This window comes from Salvelinus namaycush, chromosome 17 (genome assembly GCF_016432855.1).
Source record: "Salvelinus namaycush isolate Seneca chromosome 17, SaNama_1.0, whole genome shotgun sequence".
Lineage (NCBI taxonomy): Eukaryota > Metazoa > Chordata > Actinopteri > Salmoniformes > Salmonidae > Salvelinus > Salvelinus namaycush.
The window spans coordinates 29368096-29387860 of record NC_052323.1 but is presented as its reverse complement, the minus strand read 5'-3'; the positions used below and the strand labels follow the sequence as shown (position 1 = coordinate 29387860).

Below are 19765 nucleotides of genomic sequence, written 5' to 3'. Positions count from 1 at the left end.
GGCAAATGTTGCAATTCTTCAGCCATTCCTGGACCTGTGACCAAAAACGAGCTACATATGGACAATACCAAAATAAATGGTCTAATGACTCTGCCTCCTCACAGCAGAATCTACAGAGCTGGGAAGATTGTATACCCCATATATATAACATTCTATTAGTTGCAAGAATTTTGTACAATAATTTAAATTGAAAAATTCGAAGTTTTGAATCCGGCGTTGTTTTGCGTATCAATTCATAAACCATGTGCCATGGAATGGGTACATCGAACATCTCTTCCCAACTATTTTGCAATTTATATGGCACAGCTGTCAGTTTTTTGGTCCTTAAATGAAATTGGTATATGTTTTTATTTATCACACTTTTCTTTAACCATTTATGTTCTTTAATACAGGGCCGACATACAAGTTCCTTACTTTTTTCCCCTTCTACTTGCCTCTTCCATTTTTGTGGTAATGCTGCAATTAATTGGTTGTAATTTTGGGTAGAGCAGACATTTCCATATGTCTGTGTGAGCTGCATGTGTGACATAACTCCACCAGTCCTATTTATGATATCATTCACAAAAATTATACCTTTTTTAAACATTTCTTCGATAAATACCGTTTTTTTATCAATTACTATATTTGAATTTAACCACAATATTTGTTGTACTATTTGTTCCGTCCTTTCAGGTGGATTAAACTGAAATTGCAACCAACTTTCTAAGGCTTGTTTAAAAAATAAGGATATTTTGGAGATTATTTCCTTTTCAAACAACCGAAAGTGAGCAGGTGTAATCTGAATAAAGGGAAAAAGGCCCTTCTTGAACATAGGATGAGACATTCGTACCAATTTACTAGAGAACCAGTTTGGATTTAAGTATAACTTTTGTATGACTGATGCCTTTAGTGAGAGGTCTAATGCTTTAATATTTAATAATTTCTGCCCTCCGAATTCATATTCGTTATATAAATAGGCCCTTTTAATTTTATCTGGCTTGCCGTTCCAAATAAAATGGAATATTTTTTGTTCATATAATTTAAAAAGCAGGTCACTAGGTGTAGGCAAAACCATAAGCAAATAGGTAAACTGTGATATGACTAAAGAGTTAATCAGGGTGATTTTTCCACAAATAGACAAGTATTTTCCTTTCCATGGTAGCAAGATCTTATCTATTTTTGCTAACTTTCTATAAAAATTTATTGGAGTGAGATCATTTCTTTCTTTTGGGATTTTTATACCGAGTATGTCCACATCTCCGTCAGACCATTTAATTGGTAAACTACATGGCAATATAAAATGTGTATTTTTTAGTGATCCAATACGTAATATGGTACATTTATCATAATTTGGTTTTAATCCAGAGAGGATAGCAAAGGTATCTAGATCCTCTATGAGGCCGTGGAGAGACTCTAGTTGTGGTTTTAAAAGAAAACATGAATCATCAGCGTACAATGACACCTTAGTTTTTAAGCCACGGATTTCTAATCCATTAATATTAATGTTTGATCTAATTTTAACAGCTAACATTTCGATGGCAATAATAAATAGATATGCCGATAGTGGACAACCTTGTTTTACTCCTCTAGATAGTTTAAAACTTTCTGAGATGTAGCCATTATTTACTATTTTACACCTAGGGTTACTATACATAATTTTAACCCATTTTATAAGAGATTCCCCAAAATTGAAATATTCTAGGCATTTATATATAAACTCCAGTCGTACTTTATCAAAAGCCTTTTCAAAATCAGCTATGAAAACCAGACCTGGTGTCCCCGATATTTCATAGTGTTCTATTGTTTCCAGTACTTGCCTTATATTATCTCCAATGTATCGTCCATGTAAAAAACCTGTCTGATTAGGATGAATAATATCTGACAAAACTTTTTTTATTCTATGCGCCAAGCATTTTGCTAGGATTTTTGCATCACAACACTGAAGTGTAAGAGGTCTCCAATTTTTTAATTGGACTGGATCTTTATATATACCACTTGGGTCCTGTTTCAGTAATAACGATATCATCTGTCCAATGTTAATGTTGCATTATATTGGAAGCACCGGTGGCTGGTGGCACCTTAATTGGGGAGGACGGGCTCATAGTAATGGCTGTAATGGTATTGACACATCAAACACAGGGGTTTTCCATCTGTTTGATACCATTCCATTCACTTCATTTCGGTCAGTCATCCTACCCTCACCAGCCTCCTGTGATTGGAAGCTATATGATGTTGTGACCTGGCCTGGTCCCAGATCTGTTTGTGCAGTATGACATCTGGGACCAAGCAAGTTGGAACCTCTAGAGAGACAGCTCAACGACAAAAGAGACATGAACAGATATGTCGTCAGTTAAAAAATATTTACAGTACGATTTTGATAATTTTTCAAATGGTCACATGTTGACCATCAATCAAAAGCCAGCTAACTCATGAGACAACTTTTCTTTAATTGTTTCTCGTCATTGCAGATTGTAACAGTGAACTGTGCTCGTCTGGTGAAAACAGACCAGCATGCAACCAACGGCATCGTGCACGTCGTGGACAGAGTCATCACTGCGGTTACCAACGACGTGCACACTTTCATCGACACCGATGATGATCTGGAGACTCTTCGTGTAAGTAAACGACTTTAACAGTTTGTCGCTTCATTCATTCACAGAACAGTCTATCACACTAGAACTCTCTTACCATTTTCGACATGTTGAACATATGCTATGCAATGTTGTGTCAGCTATCGGAATGGTACATTCACTGATCATTGACGCGGTCTCAGTCTTTTGTATTGTATGTGCAATTTGAATCATGTAGAGAAAAGCAGTGTTGCTTCAGTGTGTTGATTCAGTGTGTTGATTCAGTGTGTTGATTCTCTGCGTTTTAGACTGCTGTTGCTGCTGCTGGTCTGACCCAAATGCTGGAGAGCGATGGTCACTACACGGTGTTCGCTCCAACCAACGAAGCTTTCGAGAAGATCCCCCCTGAAATGCTCAACAGGATCCTGGGAGACCCCGTGGCTCTGAAAGGTGAATTCTTTTTTTAAGGACAGTTGGATATAGAACAGGGAGATAGATATTGGATATAGAACGGGGAGATAGATATTGGATATAGAACGGGGAGATAGATATTGGATATAGAACGGGGAGATAGATATTGGATATAGAACGGGGAGATAGATATTGGATATAGAACGGGGCGATAGATATTGGATATAGAACGGGGAGATAGATATTGGATATAGAACGGGGAGATAGATATTGGATATAGAACGGGGAGATAGATATTGGATATAGAACGGGGAGATAGATATTGGATATAGAACGGGGAGAAAGATATTGGATATTGAACGGGGAGAAAGATATTGGATATAGAACGGGGAGATAGATATTGGATATAGAACGGGGAGATAGATATTGGATATAGAACGGGGAGATAGATATTGGATATAGAACGGGGAGATAGATATTGGATATAGAACGGGGAGAAAGATATTGGATATTGAACGGGGAGAAAGATATTGGATATAGAACGGGGAGATAGATATTGGATATAGAACGGGGAGAAAGATATTGGATATTGAACGGGGAGAAAGATATTGGATATAGAACGGGGAGATAGATATTGGATATAGAACGGGGCGATAGATATTGGATGTAGAACGGGGAGATAGATATTGGATATAGAACGGGGAGATAAATATTTGAGACGGAAACCCAATGACTTATTAACGTGAAGTAAGTTCTACTTGTGTTTGAACTCTCCATCCAGACCTGCTGAACTACCACATCCTGAAGAACATGCAGTGTGCAGAGTCCATCACATCTGGTACTCCTCTGGAGACCCTACAGGGGACTGTTCTAGAGGTGGGCTGTGATGGGGCTGACATGACCCTCAACGGGAAGGCCATCATCCAGAAGAAAGATCAGCTGGGGACCAACGGAGTCATCCACTACATTAACGAGCTCCTCATCCCAGACTCAGGTAATTCAGACCAATAGATAGCCGTCTGTATATGACTTGGAGTCAAACTATTGGACCTCTGCCTCCTTAATGTCATGATTATTACAATAACAAGCTCATCTCAGACAGGTATTGAAAACCAGAGACTTAAATTGAGAGTTGCGTCAACGCCAAATGTAAGCCTCTAATCCAAACCAATGAATCCCTGCCTTCTTTTATGAGATGATTAGTAATGATGAGTCACGTCTGAAAAGGTCTCTGACTGTCATAGGAGTTGAAAGTCGAGTCTGAGTCTGTCTGTCTGGAATGCTACTGCACTGAATATGAAGTAGATTCAACTCAATGGTTCATGTTGAGACAAGACCTCAAGCCTACTAATGAAGAGTCTCTCTGTTCAATGAGAAATGTTCATTTATGTACTGATCTCTTTTTAAGCTAAGACTTTGTTGGAGCTGGCCCAGGGATCCGCCGTTACCACAGCGACCAAGCTGTTTGTTGATGCTGGTCTTGGCTCCCACCTTTCTGGCTCAGAGGCTCTGACCATCCTGACCCCTCAGAATGAAGCTTTCAAAGGTAACATCGATCGATGGCGCTCTCTCTCTCTCCATCTTTTTCTCTCCCCATCTCCATCCGTCTCTGTCCCTCTCTCTCTCTCTCTCTCCCTCTCTCTGTATCCCTCCCTCCCTCTCCCCTCTCTCTGTGCTAACAAACAGCAGTGACTTGAGCCACGATTCTTGACCCATTTCATTGACTCAATCTGATACATTCTGTATCTATTGTTAACAGAGAGTGTGACAATGACCGGTGACCTGAAGAAGCTGTTGAAGAACCACATCCTGAAGGAGCAGCTGTCTTCCGGGTCACTGTACTACGGACAAGAGCTAGAGACTCTGGGAGGAACCAAACTCCGAGTGTTCGTCTACCGTAACGTAAGTACCCTGTAGGACCTACAGCTGGCATCAGATGGTATGAAAGCAGAGGTACAGATTGATCAATTGAGCTGAATTAAGAGAGTCTGAATACAGGTGTTCTTCTGCAAAAAGACAACTCATTACAGAGATTACCCTCTTCCTAAGGGTTAACTCATTATATAGATTACCCTCTTCCTAAGGGTTATCTCATTACAGAGATTACCCTCTACCTAAGGGTTAACTCATTATATAGATTACCCTCTTCCTAAGGGTTAACTCATTATATAGATTACCCTCTTCCTAAGGGTTATCTCATTACAGAGATTACCCTCTTCCTAAGGGTTAACTCATTATATAGATTACCCTCTTCCTAAGGGTTAACTCATTACAGAGATTACCCTCTTCCTCAGGGTTAACTCATTACAGAGATTAACCTCTTCCTAAGGGTTAACTCATTACAGAGATTAACCTCTTCCTAAGGGTTAACTCATTACAGAGATTAACCTCTTCCTAAGGGTTAACTCATTACAGAGATTACCCTCTTCCTAAGGGTTAACTCATTATATAGATTACCCTCTTCCTAAGGGTTAACTCATTACAGAGATTACCCTCTTCCTAAGGGTTAACTCATTACAGAGATTAACCTCGTCCTAAGGGTTAACTCATTATATAGATTACCCTCTTCCTAAGGGTTAACTCATTACAGAGATTACCCTCTTCCTCAGGGTTAACTCATTACAGGGATTACCCTCTACCTAAGGGTTAACTCATTATATAGATTACCCTCTTCCTCAGGGTTAACTCATTACAGGGATTACCCTCTACCTAAGGGTTAACTCATTATATAGATTACCCTCTTCCTAAGGGTTAACTCATTATATAGATTACCCTCTACCTAAGGGTTAACTCATTATATAGATTACCCTCTTCCTAAGGGTTAACTCATTACAGAGATTAGCCTAAATACACTATCCCAAACTATACAAAGCATTATTGTGCTGTTTTCATATTAACAATGAACAGTTTATGGCTGGTCATAATTTTCTCCAAATGAGAGACAGAAGGAGGCAGCCTGATTTAGTGGACTTTTACCCCCGAAACATGTTTTGATCCAATGACACAATACTGTAGAATAGTTATCTAGAATGTTGTTTCACACCGTTTTTCACAGCTCTGCTCTGTTCTCTCCTGGGTGGCAGACGAAGGTTGTTCGGGCAGCAGCTCTCACATTTCTGCTTTGTAATGGAATTTCCAGACGACCACAATAAGCTTTTTTCCACAGAGAGACCACTTGCGAGCCATCATTTCAGAGTAAAGGGCAGACAGGAAGGAAGTCAAGTGCGTCCCTAATGGCACCCTATTCCCTATATAGTGCACTACTTTTGACCAGGGCCCAAATGGCACCCTATTCCCTATATAGTGCACTACTTTTGACCAGGGCCCATATGGCTCTGGTCAAAGGTAATGTTCCCTCTTAATTCTTTTGGGACACTGAGCACATTTCAAGTCTCCTGAGCACATTGTCAAGTCTCCTGAGCACATTGTCAAGTCTCCTGAGCGCATTGTGAAAATTCTGTGCAACTTCCGGCAAGCGTTTACTGTGAACTCTGAGGCTGTATCTACTTTAAGTTACAGTTTTAACAGTGGTCAAGTAGGCTACTGTGGCTATTTGATCATAATGTAGGACTACCAGAGTGGTCTACCATAAAAAACAATGGAGAAAATGCATCACATAACATTTTAACATGGAAATAGCTGTTCTGTCATAGCAGCAAATGTGTGGTGTTCAATGTTGGCCTACATTCCATGAGACTTTTGAAAAAAACACACAGGGCTTGACATGAACCTGTTAATTCACTTCTCCTTCAGACAAGGAGGTGACTAAAAATGTTGTGTTGTTTGATGAAAGAAACCACTTTACAAAATAAAATTCATTATTATTCTCATAACATTATTAGAGAGAAACAGACACATTATGCTACCCTCTGTCTATTCGCTACTAAGCTTATTCAAGCCTGTCTCAAATTACAACACTGTCCCTTTAAGACATTAAAAAAAAGCTCTTTACCTGACTGGCTTTTCAAAGATGTCTAGAAATGCATATGTTTTGTGCTCTTGTAGGAAACAACCACTCCACCAATGTTGACTAGAAATGAATTATAACTGGGCTAATAACTCACCAATTAGCAAAGGATATGAACAAATGTGCACAGGTGGCTACATGCAGCTTTGATCTCAAAACAAGCGCTCATGCTGTAAACACAGTCCAGTTCAATGTGAATGGCACAGATCCATATATAGCAATGGATATTTGCCTATAGGCCTGCTGCAGCTCTGATTGGTTATGGCGCACCGATTACTGGCCTGAGTCGTGCCTGTCAATGCAATAGAATCATGCTCTAATGCGCTCTGCCTACAATAAAATATCTTGCACAGTTAGTTTTGCATAGTTCATTTTCTTTCGATGTGTTTCATTGAAGGTAGCTAGTACTGCGTTGATTCGATCAGTGAAACTATGCCCTATATAAATAATAGGATGCTATTTGGGATGTTGTCATGGTGACGGGTAGAACAAACCTCTCTCTCTCTTGCTCGCTCTCTCTCACTCTCTCACTCTCTCTTGCTCTCTCTCTCTCTCTCTCTCTCTCTCTCTCTCTTGCTCTCTCTCTCTCTTGCTCTCTCTCTCTCTCAAAATAACAGAGCCTGTGCATTGAGAACTCCTGTATCGTTGCCCACGACAAGATCGGACGTTTCGGTAGCATGTTCACAGTCGACAAGGTCCTGACTCCACCAATGGGCACCATCATGGATGTCCTGAAGGCTGATAACCGATTCAGGTGAGAGTCAATGAATCCGTGAATGATTCAATGAAAAGGATTACCAAGTTTGTCCTCAATAATATCTTGAGGCAATATAATTCAATTTTCATAAGAGCAAGAACAGACATGTAGCATATGAGCAAAAAAAAAAGATAGTAGCTTCTGCCTATGTTCCACAGCGTGTGTTCTGTAGCTAGATATCCTGAGAAGTCCCTCCAAGCGTCTAATGTTTTATCCAGAACTGAAAGGCAATATGCTGCTTCATCTCCACCCACGTTCAGAGACCTGGCTCTTTTCTGTTTACTCTGTATGTTTTTCACTACCAGTGATCTGTTCTGCCATGATTCAACTCATACATGTTCGGTAAATTTGGCACATAAGAAACCACAACTCATCGATGCTTTTTAAAACTTCCCTAATAGTCAACTGTCAAGTTCTGTTTCTTCCTCTGAAGATGTTTTTTTTTTTTTTAACTGTGTGTGTTGGAAATCAGTCAGCTGTCAAGTCGTCTTTCTTCCTCTTGAGGATGGTCTTTCTAAGTGTGTGTTCCCTTCTTTTTTCCAGTCTGTTGGTCGGTGCCATCCAGACGGCTGGCTTGACAGAGCTGATGAACCAGGCCGGTCCCCATACTGTGTTCGCTCCCACCAACGATGCTTTCAGCGCCTTGCCAAAGGCTGACCTCAACAAACTCATGAGTAAGGACATGCCCTGGCTCCAGACATTCTAGTTTTTCTCAAACAAAACCAGTCTCAAACAAGAACACAGGGTTGAGGTCTGGTAATGTAAGACTAGGATAATTATAACAGACAACTCTCTGCCATATGTGCTCTATCACATGCATGCCATATGTAGTGTATGCCATATGTAGTGTATGCCATATGTAGTGTATGCCATATGTAGTGCATGCCATATGTAGTGCATGCCATATGTAGTGTATGCCATATGTAGTGTATGCCATATGTAGTGCATGCCATATGTAGTGCATGCCATATGTAGTGCATGCCATATGTAGTGCATGCCATATGTAGTGCATGCCATATGTAGTGCATGCCATATGTAGTGTATGCCATATGTAGTGCATGCCATATGTAGTGCATGCCATATGTGCTCTATCACATGCATGCCATATGTGGTGCATGCCATATGTAGTGCATGCCATATGTAGTGCATGCCATATGTAGTGCATGCATATGTAGTGCATGCCATATGTAGTGCATGCCATATGTGGTGCATGCCATATGTGGTGCATGCCATATGTAGTGTATGCCATATGTGGTGCATGCCATATGTAGTGCATGCCATATGTAGTGCATGCCATATGTAGTGTATGCCATATGTGGTGCATGCCATATGTAGTGTATGCCATATGTAGTGTATGCCATATGTAGTGTATGCCATATGTAGTGTATTTGGGTGACTGGCATCCTGCTTTAACCAAACTGTGAACATGTTTCACGACTGGCTTTGTAAAACAAAGCACTTTTCCAGCAAATAAAAAGTCAATGGCACCTAAGGACAACCTAATTTGTCCCACAGTGAGAATATGTTCGGCAGACAGACAGAACTATTTGAATGAACCTAATAACCTATCTACACCCAGGAAATGATGACGCAATGGAATGCATCTTGGATGCTGCCACGCGTATGAATAGCAAACAGCTGTGGTTAACTGGAGCCAGTTGTTCAGTTACAGTATGACCTACCTACAGTATACTGCAGCTACAATTACACTCGTTTGGGTATATAAAATCATTTATAAAAACGAATAACCCACTGCTGTTTGTTAATGATTGCTCTAACCGTTTCGCAAAAACAACTGTTTAGATGAGCAGGACACGTTTATAAAAAATAACGTTAGCATCATGTTGAATAACTTCATGTTCAATGACATGGCCACAGCAATAAGAATGTAGCTGTAATGCTAAAGTATATGCCAAGTACCTTAACTCATCAGTTCCGTGTTGTATCTTGCACAACCAATTCCTTTTTCACTTTTTAAGCAAATATTCATTCTTCAGTGTTTTAATGCGGACTGGTAGTTTTCCTACTTCCTCTGTTTGTAAACGTCTCGACCATAGAGATACTACATGATCCAGTAGGTGTTCTAATATCAGCTTGTTGTCTAGGCAACCCCAAGGAGCTGGCCAGTGTGTTGAAGTACCACATGGCTAAGGAGATTCTGGTCAGTGGAGGAGTGGGCTCCCATACCAGACTGAAGCCTCTGCAGGGAGACAAGCTGGAGCTGAACATGGTACAGTAGGCCCTCGTGACTGTTTGATCCTGGAACACATGATCCTGGAACAATATGATCCTGGAACAATATGATCCTGGAACAATATGATCCTAGAACAATATGATCCTAGAACAATATGATCCTGGAACAATATGATCCTAGAACAATATGATCCTAGAACACATGATCCTAGAACACATGATCCTAGAACACATGATCCTGGAACAATTTGATCCTAGAACACATGATCCTAGAACACATGATCCTAGAACAATTTGATCCTAGAACACATGATCCTAGAACAATTTGATCCTAGAACAATTTGATCCTAGAACAATTTGATCCTAGAACACATGATCCTAGAACAATTTGATCCTAGAACAATATGATCCTAGAACACATGATCCTGGAACAATTTGATCCTAGAACACATGATCCTAGAACACATGATCCTAGAACAATTTGATCCTAGAACACATGATCCTAGAACAATTTGATCCTAGAACAATTTGATCCTAGAACAATTTGATCCTAGAACACATGATCCTAGAACAATTTGATCCGAGAACAATTTGATCCTAGAACACATGATCCTAGAACACATGATCCTGGAACAATATTATCCTAGAACACATGATCCTAGAACACATGATCCTGGAACAATATGATCCTAGAACACATGATCCAAGAACAATTTGATCCTAGAACACATGATCCTAGAACAATTTGATCCTAGAACACATGATCCTAGAACACATGATTCTGGAACAATATTATCCTGGAACACATGATCCTAGAACACATGATCCTGGAACAATTTGATCTTAGAACAATATGATCCTAGAACACATGATCCTGGAACAATATGATCCTAGAACACATGATCCAAGAACAATTTGATCCTAGAACACATGATCCTAGAACACATGTGATCCTGTAACTATGTGATCCTATAACACACGTTTGATATTGATACTACTAACATGTACTACCATGTAATATCAGTACAAACATGTACTACCATGTAATATCAGTACTGACATGTACTACCATGTAATATCAGTACTGACATGTACTACCATGTAATATCAGTACTGACATGTACTACCATGTAATATCAGTACTGACATGTACTACCATGTAATATCAGTACAAACATGTACTACCATGTAATATCAGTACTGACATGTACTACCATGTAATATCAGTACTGACATGTACTACCATGTAATATCAGTACTGACATGTAATATCAGTACTGACATGTACTACCATGTCATATCAGTACTGACATGTAATATCAGTACTGACATGTACTACCATGTAATATCAGTACAAACATGTACTACCATGTAATATCAGTACAAACATGTACTACCATGTAATATCAGTACAAACATGTACTAACATGTACTACCATGTAATATCAGTACAAACATGTACTAACATGTACTACCATGTAATATCAGTACAAACATGTACTAACATGTACTACCATGTAATATCAGTACAAACATGTACTAACATGTACTACCATGTAATATCAGTACAAACATGTACTAACATGTAATATCAGTACAAACATGTACTAACATGTACTACCATGTAATATCAGTACAAACATGTACTAACATGTACTACCATGTAATATCAGTACAAACATGTACTACCATGTAATATCAGTACTGACATGTACATGTTTTTCTTTTTATTGATGATTTTGTTTTCAGTGGAGAAAAGAGGTACTTATTTTGTTGTGTACTTCTATTGCTTACATCATGTGTGTACAATGCATTGATATCCATTCTTTCAACATGACTTGATTGTCTTGAACCCCTGTTATGAAAATATGAAGTATCATCTTATAAATGACGTGCATGTTTTTTCTCCTTCAGAAGAACCAGACCGTGTACGTCAACAAGGTCCCAGTGGTTGAAGCCGACTTGATGGCCACCAATGGAGTTGTCCACGCTGTGGGAGCCATCATAAAGCCACTGCGTAAGAACAATCGCTTTACTGTCCGTGAATACTGAATAAACCATTTCACATGACTGGTTTTTAACACATTGTATTATCCTCCAATTGTCCTTCCAACTCTGTCTCGTTCTCTCTCTCTCTCCTCCAGCTCCTAAGGTTGACAGGGAACAGGCTGATGACCCCATCAGGACTGCCTCTTCCATGAGAGTAAGACATTTATAGACGGTTAACTTATCACATCTCTTTCGACTGTCTTATAAGATGACCGTTGTTGTAAATCCGGAGCTATTGTGAATGTTCATTATCTTAAAAATGTGTTTTTGTATTTGTAAATTAGTATCTAAATATTGTTGTATTCCTTTCTTCACAGACGGACTCAAGAATCGGAGTCAAAAATGGTAACTACTCTCTGATCTATATCTCTCACAGTCTCTGTTGTTGAACTGGTGTTAAATATTGTTATGATCTTTGTTTTGTTTCAGATGATCTCTTCCAGAAGGTCAGGAAAAGTCTCTCCAGCAGGACGATGACTCGCGTCCAGTAAAACAAATTTAAGAGGAGAAAAAACCCCATAATTGCCTACAGTACATCAACACAAAATCAGGGGATTGTTCCTTTTGTTTATGGAATATATTCTTATCTGGAACTCTACAAGGGAGTCTTATCGATCTAATTTTGTCAAAGATGATCAATAATAACGAAGCATTAGATGAAGACAGAGATGGGATATCGCTTAGTGGAATATGTTATATAATTGTTTTCATATACCAAAAACCAAAGATTTGAATTGAATAGAATTACTTGTCTGTTTTCTTTAATGTGAAAATGGTCACCCAGAAAAACAGCAACTAGCTATGACTACATATACTGTATTTTGATCAAAGTGTTTTGAATGTTCACACGTGACTTCTGTTTTTAAATGTAAATGCAGAGCAGATTTTTTGGGGGGAGAAATGTATACTGTATTTTGTTTTGATATGATAGATGTAGCATGTTTTGCATGTTTAGGCTGGAACGGAAAAGCTATTCGTGTTATTCGTGTACACGCAAATTAAGGTTGAAGTCATGGCCTCTTGAGTTCTCATTCTCTTTCACTTTTTTTTTTGTTGTCATTAAACCTGTTGAAAACAATAATGCACCCACAGTCAAGTCACATGCTTTCCATGTGTAACATACTGTAGCAATATATTTTTTGTGTGGAAACCAAAGAGCAATGGTCGCACATTTCAAAAATAAAATGTTCATTTTGTAGCCCCAGAATTTGTTTGGATTTCTTAAACTTCTATCCACGACAACACGTCAGTGTTTCAAGATATTGGCATGGCAATTGTGTATATTATATCATATTATCTGTGTTCCAAATGGCATCCTATTCCCTTTATAGTGTACTACTAGGGCTCTGGTCAAAGGCAGTGTACTGTATAGGGAATAGGGTGCCGTTTGGGACGTAGCCTATCCAATGTCTGAGAACAATGTCTTCCTTCTGTTTGAATTAAACTAACTCCTGCTGAAAACCACCCTCACAGATCCTTCTGTAGAACAAAGTCAACACCTCAGTGTACAGGAACTGAAAAGGACATTTTTTTCCCATCCATGTGATTGTGATTTCAATAATACTTGAATCCAAGACCAATACTTTCAATTCACCACTCACTAACATTGACTTTAATGTTAAGTTTTCAAATCTTTTTGAAGTTTATGTATGTATTTTCTCTGGAGGGGGGAAAAGTAAGAATTGTTATCTGTCAAGAAATTAGAACATAGGAACCCTTACTGTGAGTTCCAGTTTCTTGGTTGAGCCTCGGGAGAAGGGCAGTGTATAAGAATGTTGTAAGGTAGAGCGAGAGAGAAAGCGAGAGAGACAGATATATGCGTGTAATAGCCAGCTCCCAGTTGGCAGGCCTCCCGGCAAATGATCCGGAAACAATGAATGAAACATTCCAAAAGTGTTTTACACTCTGGAGCAGACACTACCAAGCTGTTGGAGCTACAGGGGGCAGAGAGACCACTGACTAGGAGCCCTGGTCAGGAACTGAAGGCCCCTGACTGGTCTGGATGCCAAGAAACTATTTAACAAGTCTAAATATTGTGAGACAGATTATGGAGAAGGCAAAGGTCACGGCACTTATTCGAGTTCTGGAATTCCCACCGAATTCTGGAACTCTCTCTAATGTCAGAGTTCTGATTTTATAAGAGACTTGTTGCTCAAGGTAACAGATGGAGCAAAGAAAGTCAGGAAGAGTCCTGTTGTTACATCCTTACTATTACATCAGTAACCAAACATGTAGTGACTTAATGTTGTTGCTGGATGTCATGTAGTTTATTACATGCTACTAGTAGCCTATAGTATATTGTTTCAGCAAGACATGGTAGATTGGCACACCATTTTAAATGCAAAAGTCATGCAAGTTCAGACGGTTTCTATGTCAATGTACCCATTGTTTAAGTTCAATCCTCTGTTTCATTCCTTCTTTACCTTAACTGTGCCCTCCTGGACTATGAGGAAGTCGGCCTAGCGCCCGTTATTGCCCTGTAATATGGAACACATGTGGTACTATTAAAAACACATTGGTTTTAGTACTACTTTCACCTCATGTATTCCTCTACTGGTCCTGTTCCTGTGGCTTTAACACTTCTTCAAGACACCTAGCCATAACACTTTCATCCCTGAACACAGCTGTTACCCATACTAGGAGAGGAAAGACAGGTAGTCTACTAAGCCTAGCCTGAGAGCTTTGTTCTTTCTATATTAAAGTTGTAATTCCAACAATGATCACTCATCTCTGACAGAGCAGGATGTTTCACGACATCAGCGAAGAGGGTGTCTTGACCTAACATTCACCAGTTGTACCTACATTTTTCTATACACTGGTCCAAGATCAGTTTGTGCTCTATTTCCAACTCCTAAAGGTCATTTTGATGACCATATTGATGATCTTGTTACATAAGATTATGTCTTTCTCTCTGCATTGATAGTGGCAGATGTTTCTCACCAGAACAGAAGGCCTCCAGCCCCTATACGATGGTTGACCTGTGGTCCATCTGTTGCCCCCCTGATACACCCATTAACATGACCAGGCTTGACCTACAGTGGTCCACTTATGTCAAGAGAACACCCAAGTTGCGGTTGGGAATTTGGGGAACAGATCAAATGGGTATTGTATCTCCTGCGTTAAATGTGAGAGCTGTCAATAAAGATCTACAAACCAATTAATTTCCTTTCATCAAAGGGAGAGTATCTGTCTATGGGTGATTCGTAGAGTATGGAACTTATAGGCTAAAAGAATAGCCTATAGGCTAAGTAAATAAATGAGGCCTATTTTAAGCCTTTAATGAAAGAATCGAACTTAAAGGAGTGATAAAGGAGATGAGTGAAAACCACAAGGCAAAATAGGTTTTCTGTACATCAGGTCTTGAAATACAGTATCACCCTGTCCCTTCCATCTGTTATTGACATTGCTGTGTACTTACATTCTGATCCAGGAGCGCCTTCCCTCGCAGTGTTGTTTCCGCCTGTTGAAATTCTAAACCCGTTGTAGGGGGTTGGTTTCCTCCGTCTCCCCAAAAGCATTACCGTACTGCTTTTCATTCTGAGGAGACAGTGGATACATGGTTCTCCCATAGGTTACAGCTGTAACATTGTTGTTGTCTTATGTCTCTCTTTATTTTATTTTTTATTTAATGTAACCTTTATTTAACTAGGCAAGTCAGTTAAGAACAAATTATTATTTACAATGAAGGCCTACCAAAAGCCAAAATGCCTCCTGCGCGGAGGGGGGCTGGGAATAAATAAATAAATAAATAAATAAAAAAAATATATAGGACAAAACACACATCAGGACAAGAGATGTGTGTCCTGTATATATATAGCCTCGTTATTGTTATGTGATTGTGTTACTTTGTATTATTATAATTTTTTAAAACTTTTGTTTATTTGGTAAATATTTTCTTAACTCTGCTTGAACTGCACTGTTAGTTAAGAGCTTGTAAGTAAGCATTTCACGGTAAGGTCTACACATGTTGTATTCGTCGCATGTGACAAATAAAGTTTAATTTGATTTGAGAGACAACACCACACTTCAGGCTGCATCACATCCGGCCGTGATTGGTAGTCCCATAAGGCGGCGCACAATTGGCCCAGCGTCGTCCGGGTTTGGCCGGTGTAGTCCGTCGTTGTAAATAAAATAAAAATTCTTAACTGACTTGCCTAGTTAAATAAAGGTTCAATAAAAAATAATTAACTGTCCATTATCTGATTAAAACATAAATTCATCTATATACTTGGTTTTTATAACTTCAATTATCCAGTGTTTTATTATTTTTATTTAACCTTTATTTAACTAGGCAAGTCATGTTGCAATGTCTAATATACTGCTGGGAATTTCTCTATCTGTCTGTCCGTCTGTCTGCCTCCTCCTTCCTTCCTGTCTGTCGCTGTCTATCGGCCTACTCCTTCCTGTCTGTCGCTGTCTGCCGGTCTGCTCTTTCCTGTCTGTCGTCCTGCTCCTTCCTGTCTGTCAATGTCTGTCTTTCAGCCTGTCTCATCAAAAAAAGAACTTGCTAAGTGTGAAGGAAGACTGCCCACTAGTGGCGGATCCTTCCAGTTGCGTCTTTTGGAGCGGCTGTAGCCACTGTCTTAACAAACGCCACAAGAATAGTGATGAACATACGCCGATTGGACGTGTCGAATCAGACAAACCACAACCCAACAAACACAGACGAGCGGCGCACACCTCACCAACTCTGTTTTTTGATCGGTGGTTGTTCAATTGCGTTTGTTGCAGTTTGTTGTGGGGTTGTGTAAGCGGTTTCACGTGATTCTAACTTGTCCACACATGACTTCATAATTTAATTCTAAGGTGAAAAGACAAGTGCCATAGAAAAGATAGCAGCTGGAAAACGTGTTTGTCGCGGGAACACAAGTAATTCATTTGGTAGGGATAGCAACGTTACTGCGGGACACACTTTCCATTGGTCGCCTCTCTCTCGTGAAGTGAACCCCAGACAGACTGGAGCCAACTTGTGTGACGTACCAGAGCCGAAGCACAACCCTAGAATTCAAAGCTCGAAACATTATTACAATGTAGCCAAGCTAAACTATATACTGTTACAATGAATGGAGACTATTGCATGTATGTATAAAATATATATAGTCAAACATGAAAAGCAATGCAATTCACCATTTATTCTAGCTAGCCCTATTCTTGAATAAAAATCTATTGCTTCCTCATTTTTATCAACTCAAATGTTATTTGTCACATGCTTCGTAAACAACAGGTTTACCAGTGTTTCCCAATTAGAGGTACTAGGACCCCTGGTGTGTACATGGCCTATCCACAGGGGGTACTTGATGAGACTCATGAGACCATAGGCCTACTGGTAAAATGCACACGAGGGGGTACTCCAGGGTTACTCCGGGTAGAGAAAAATGTACTTAGTGGTACATTAACCGAAAATGGTTAGGAACCACTAGCGTAGACTTAAAGTGTAAATGATTACTGACAGGTCCTTTTCCAACAAATTAAAGATATATAAAAAACACATTTAAATAGTGACACAAGGAATAAATACACAGTGACTAACGAGTAAAAATTAACATCAGTAACGAGTCGATGTGCACAGGTAAGAGGTCATTGAGGTAGCTACCGTATGTATCAGTGGATGCTGACTGGAGGAGCTATTGGAGGACGGGCTCATTGTAATGGCTGGAATGGAATCAATGGAACACTTTCCATATGTATGATGTGTTTGACTCCGTTCAATTTATTCCATTCCAGACATTACAAGGAGCCTGTCCTCTTATAGCTCCTCCCACCAGCCGTCACTGGTGTGTACATATAGGTAGGGGTAAAGTGACTAGAGAACAGGATAGTTAATAGACAGCAGTGGTGGTGAGTATGGTGTTAGTGTGTGTCGTGTGTGTGTCGTGTGTGTGTCGTGTGTGTGTCGTGTGTGTGTCGTGTGTGTGTCGTGTGTGTGTGTGTGTGTGTGTGTGTGTGCGTGCGCGCGCGCGCTGAGTCAGTGCAAGAGAGGTCAATGCAGGTAGAGTCCAGGTAGCCATTTAATTAGCTATTTAGCAGTCTTGTTTAGCAGACTTATGGCTTGGGGGTAGAAGCTGTTCAGGGCCCTCTTGGTTCCAGACTTGGTGTACTGGTACCGCTTGCCGTGCGGTAGCAGAGGGAACAGTTTATGGTTTGGGTGGCTGGAGACTTTGACCATTTTTTTTGGTCCTTCCTCTGACACCGCCTGGTATAGAGGTCCTGGATGGCAGGGAGTTCGGCCCAAGTGATGTACTGGGCCGTACTCACAACCCTCTGAGGGTGTCTTGCAGTTGCCGTATCAAGCGGTGATGCAACCAGCCAAGATGCTCTTAATGGTCCAGCTGTATAACTCTTTGAGTATGAGGGCCCGTGTCAAATCTTTTCAGCCTCCTGAGGGGGAAGAGGTGCTGTCGTGCCCTGTTCGCAACTTTGTGGATGGGTGTGTGTGGACCATGTTAATTCCTTAGTGATGTGGAGGATCTTGAAGCTTTTTACCTGCTCCACCACAGTTCTATTGATGTGAATGGGGGGTGTGCTCACCCCTCCGTTTCCTGTAGTCCACAAAAAGGTTTCTTTGTTTTGTTGATGGAGAGGTTGTTGTCCTGGCACCACACACTCAGGTTTCTGACCTCCTCCCTATAGGCTGCCTCATTGTCGTCGTTAATCAGTCCTACCACTGTCGTGTCATCAGTAAACTTGACAATGGTGTTTGAGTCGTGCGCGGCCACACAGTCGGGGGTGAACAGGGAGTACAGGAGACTAAGCACACACCCCTGAGGGGCCCCCATGTTAATGGTCAGCGTGGTGTATAAATTGTTGCCTACCCTCACCGCCTGGGGTTGGCCTGTCAGGAAGTCCAGGATCCAGTTGCAGAGGGAGGTGTTCCATCCCAGGGTCCTGAGCTTGGTGATGCGCTTGGAGGGGACTATGGTGTTCCTTTGTCCAGGTGGGTGAAGGCAGTGTGGAGTGCAATAGAGATTGCGTCATCTGTTGGGGCAGAATGCAAATTGGAATGGGTCCAGGGTGACTGGGATGATGGTGTTGATGTGAGCCATGACCAGCCTTTCAATGCATTTCTTGGATATAGATGTGAGTGCTACGGGGCGATAACCTGCCTAAATGACTGTTGGTGTTCTTGGGGACTATGGTGGTCTGCTTTAAAACAAGTTTGTATTACAGACCGGGTCAGGGATAGGTTGTAAATGTTAGTGAAGACACTTGCCATCATCCCAGGTCAGCGCATGCTCTGAGTACGCGTCCTGGTATTCCATCTGGCCCTGCGGCCTTGTGAATGTTAACCTGTTTAAAGGTCTTACTCACATCGGCTACCGAGAGCAAGATCACACAGTCGTCCAGAACAGCTGCTTTGCCGCAAAGCAAGCATAGAAGGCATTTCGTTTGTCTGGTAGGCTAGCGTCGCTGGAAAGCTTGCGGCTGGGTTTCCCTTTGTAATCCGTGATAGTTTGCAAGCCCTGCCACATCTGTGGAGTGTCAGAGCTGGTGTCGTAGGATTCGATCTTAGTCTTGTATTGACACACTGCTTATTTGACGGCTCGTCAGCAGTCATATCTGGGTTTCTTATAAGTGTCTGGATTAATATCCCGCTCCTTGAAAGTGGCAGCTCTAGCCTTTAGCTCAGTGCAGATGTTGCCTGTAATCCATGGCTTCTGGTTGGGGTGCATAGTCACTGCACCTGTACATAGTCCATCTGTAAATAGCCCATCCAACTACCTCATCCCCCATACTGTTATTTTATTTATTTTGCTCCTTTGCACCCCAGTATCTCTACTTGCACACTCATCTTCTGCACATCTATCACTCCAGTGTTTTAATTGCTAGATTGTAGTTATT

The 19765-nt window shown here is 40.6% G+C and overlaps 1 protein-coding gene across 2 annotated transcripts in view; it reads left to right on the top strand.

Annotated features, from left to right (window-relative positions):
* LOC120062513 (transforming growth factor-beta-induced protein ig-h3-like) overlaps positions 1-13133 on the top strand; it is a 35207-nt gene extending 22074 nt beyond the window's left edge. The window contains exons 6-18 of one of the 2 annotated variants that reach the window (XM_039012545.1): positions 2448-2594; positions 2858-2999; positions 3742-3954; positions 4369-4506; positions 4720-4862; positions 7545-7681; positions 8228-8358; positions 9790-9914; positions 11627-11638; positions 11792-11894; positions 12022-12080; positions 12244-12271; positions 12356-13133. In XM_039012545.1, coding sequence (XP_038868473.1) covers positions 2448-2594; positions 2858-2999; positions 3742-3954; positions 4369-4506; positions 4720-4862; positions 7545-7681; positions 8228-8358; positions 9790-9914; positions 11627-11638; positions 11792-11894; positions 12022-12080; positions 12244-12271; positions 12356-12417 — 1440 coding nt within the window. In that variant the 3' untranslated portion in view covers positions 12418-13133. The remainder of the gene's footprint in view (positions 1-2447; positions 2595-2857; positions 3000-3741; positions 3955-4368; positions 4507-4719; positions 4863-7544; positions 7682-8227; positions 8359-9789; positions 9915-11626; positions 11639-11791; positions 11895-12021; positions 12081-12243; positions 12272-12355) is intronic. The other variant, XM_039012546.1, reaches the window with a different exon arrangement.
* Positions 13134-19765: the final 6632 nt, after the last annotated feature.